The sequence below is a fragment of the Bidens hawaiensis genome, unplaced genomic scaffold, assembly GCF_021521415.1.
Source record: "Bidens hawaiensis isolate Kalapana, Puna unplaced genomic scaffold, B.hawaiensis_p1.1 tig00014140_1, whole genome shotgun sequence".
In the NCBI taxonomy this organism is placed as follows: domain Eukaryota; kingdom Viridiplantae; phylum Streptophyta; class Magnoliopsida; order Asterales; family Asteraceae; genus Bidens; species Bidens hawaiensis.
This window is the reverse complement of record NW_027492217.1, coordinates 451,196-453,547: the sequence shown is the minus strand read 5'-3', so window position 1 is coordinate 453,547 and position 2,352 is coordinate 451,196. Positions and strand designations below refer to the sequence as shown.

The 2,352-nt window shown below is 41.4% G+C and overlaps 1 protein-coding gene across 1 annotated transcript; it reads left to right on the top strand.

The window, feature by feature from the left end:
• The first annotated feature begins 1,199 nt into the window (after positions 1–1,199).
• On the top strand, positions 1,200–1,757 carry LOC143545974 (calcium-binding protein CAST-like). Its single transcript, XM_077037736.1, has one exon. The coding sequence runs from the start codon at positions 1,200–1,202 to the stop codon at positions 1,749–1,751; it is 552 nt and encodes a 183-aa protein (XP_076893851.1). The 3' UTR covers positions 1,752–1,757.
• Positions 1,758–2,352: the final 595 nt, after the last annotated feature.

The window sequence follows — 2,352 nt, the reverse complement described above, 5'->3', positions numbered from 1 at the left end:
AGAAAAGTTTGCCTTTGAAGAACAAGTATAACACGGTTGGGTCAAAGGAATACAGCCAAAAGGCCCCAAACGATGGCAGACGGCGGGTCGGTGGCGTTGCTCCTTCCTTTAAATATTTATGGTTCCCAATCAATGGCATCACATGAGTCATGTCCAATCCAATATGTTTCTTTGACTGCTATTTATTTATTAATTTCCTTTTTAAACAATAAACGAATAAAGTCCGGCTACTCTGGGTAACTCAAGTCAACCATCTCCTATCTCAGATAAAACGTGTCATTCGAAGGCCCACTACGGTAAAAACCGATTGGAATCGAATTCAAACTTGAGATAACCTTGTAGTCTTTAGTCCAAATATTCACTTCCCTATAAGACAAGTTAAGTTAAAACTCGGTGGAGATTTATCAAATATTCTTGAACATTGAGAAAATGTTTATTTTGACGAACTGTTAAACTTTAGCTGCAACTTTCCATACTATCGAGAAGCTAACAAGTGATGCAACAAGCCAACAATACACCAAAAAACAATTACACAACAAACACTTTTCATCAAAAAATAGATTAAAAGTTTCAGGATGCTACAAATATATTTTTTTTCGAGGTTGTGGTATTCGTCGGTAATCAACGACAGGTTACCCACAAATACTTTCTTTTTACCTTATTTTCTATTTGGTCGGTGATTCATAGTATATCGTCCATTATTAACTAGCCGTCAATAATACTTATTTATGTAGTAGTGTGATAAAATCATACGCATCCACACATATTCATGTAAAAAAAGGAGGCTGATACATATTCATAGCATCTGAATGATGACGAGGAGGAGGATAAAATAATGTGCATCCCATACGCATTCATAGCATGTAGGGGAGGGTGATAAATCATATGTATCCCATTCACCTTATGGGAACATGTTCAATAAAACATAATTTTCTATAACTTTCGTTGTTTTCTCTATTTTTTTTCGAAAATGAATTATTGAGATTCTCTAAGAATACGCAAATCACACTCATATAACGTCGACATTCACACTTTTCTCATAATAATATTCAACTTCACCTCTCTCCTCCCTTTAATTTTATTATACATCTAGACTTGGCTTCACACGCAACACAACCATTTTTTTAGTTTTTTTAGTTTTATATACCATCCATCCTTCATCTCAACCATATTTCATCCATTGCAAACCATATATATCTATGGAATCACCAATCAAGCCCATCAAATCCATCACTAGCAGCAAGTCCTTCCACCTCCGTTCTCCCAGCCTCAACTCCGTCCGCCTCCGCCGCGTCTTCGACTTATTCGACTCCAACCACGACTGCCTCATCACCCTCGACGAGATCACACGCGCCTTGACCCTCCTGGGCCTCGACTCCAACACCTCCGATCTCGACACCATAATCAAATCCTACGTCCGACCTGGCAACGCCGGGTTGACGTACGATGATTTCGTGAAGTTGCATAGATCTATTAACGACATGTTGTTGTTTGAAGGTCTGGAGGAAGATGTAGAATGCAATAAAGAGGACCGGGAGGAGGCGGATCTCACGGAGGCGTTTAAGGTGTTTGATGAGAATGGTGATGGGTTTATATCGGCGATGGAGCTGCAGAAGGTGCTCGGGAAGCTTGGGTTTACGGAGGCGAATGAGATGGGGAGTGTCAAGATGATGATTTCGTCGGTTGATGTGAATCACGACGGACGCGTTGATTTTTCCGAGTTTAAGGACATGATGCGGGCCATTTTTTAATAGCAGTGACTCGTAATTGATTCAAATTAGTCTTTGGTTTTATAGTAATTTAATACTACTATGCTTTTTTTTTGTAATTTGTATTTTTGTATGAATTTTCTTTTTATAAATGGTATTCTATTAGGGTGTTTTCTAAGTGGTTGTCACGTCTATCACCGGTGTGAACCCCAGAAAATTTGTACGTCTTGTTGATTTACTATGCTCTTGTCAATAAGGCTGAGGGGTGCGGAGCGCTAGTCAGGACGCGAGAGGGAGTTCGCTCGCGCCCCGGGGCGCGAGAGCCACACCACCGGGGCGCTAGAGGGGCGCGAGAGGGGCGCGAGAGCGGAAAACGAGGCTGGCGCCAGGAGGCTCGCGGGACAGGTTGAGCGTGAGGGGTGTCTTGGGATGCAAAATAGAGCCGTTGGGGTTTAAGCTGGGTGTCTTGGGAATGTTTCAGCATATATATATATATATATATATATATATATATATATATATATATTCGTGCAGAAAAGCTTCAATTCAACCACCGAGTGTAGGTGACGCCGATGGTGGTGGAGGTTACGGTGGTGGTGAGGAGGAGGAGAGAGAGTGAAGGTGCCATGGTTTTGACCGGATT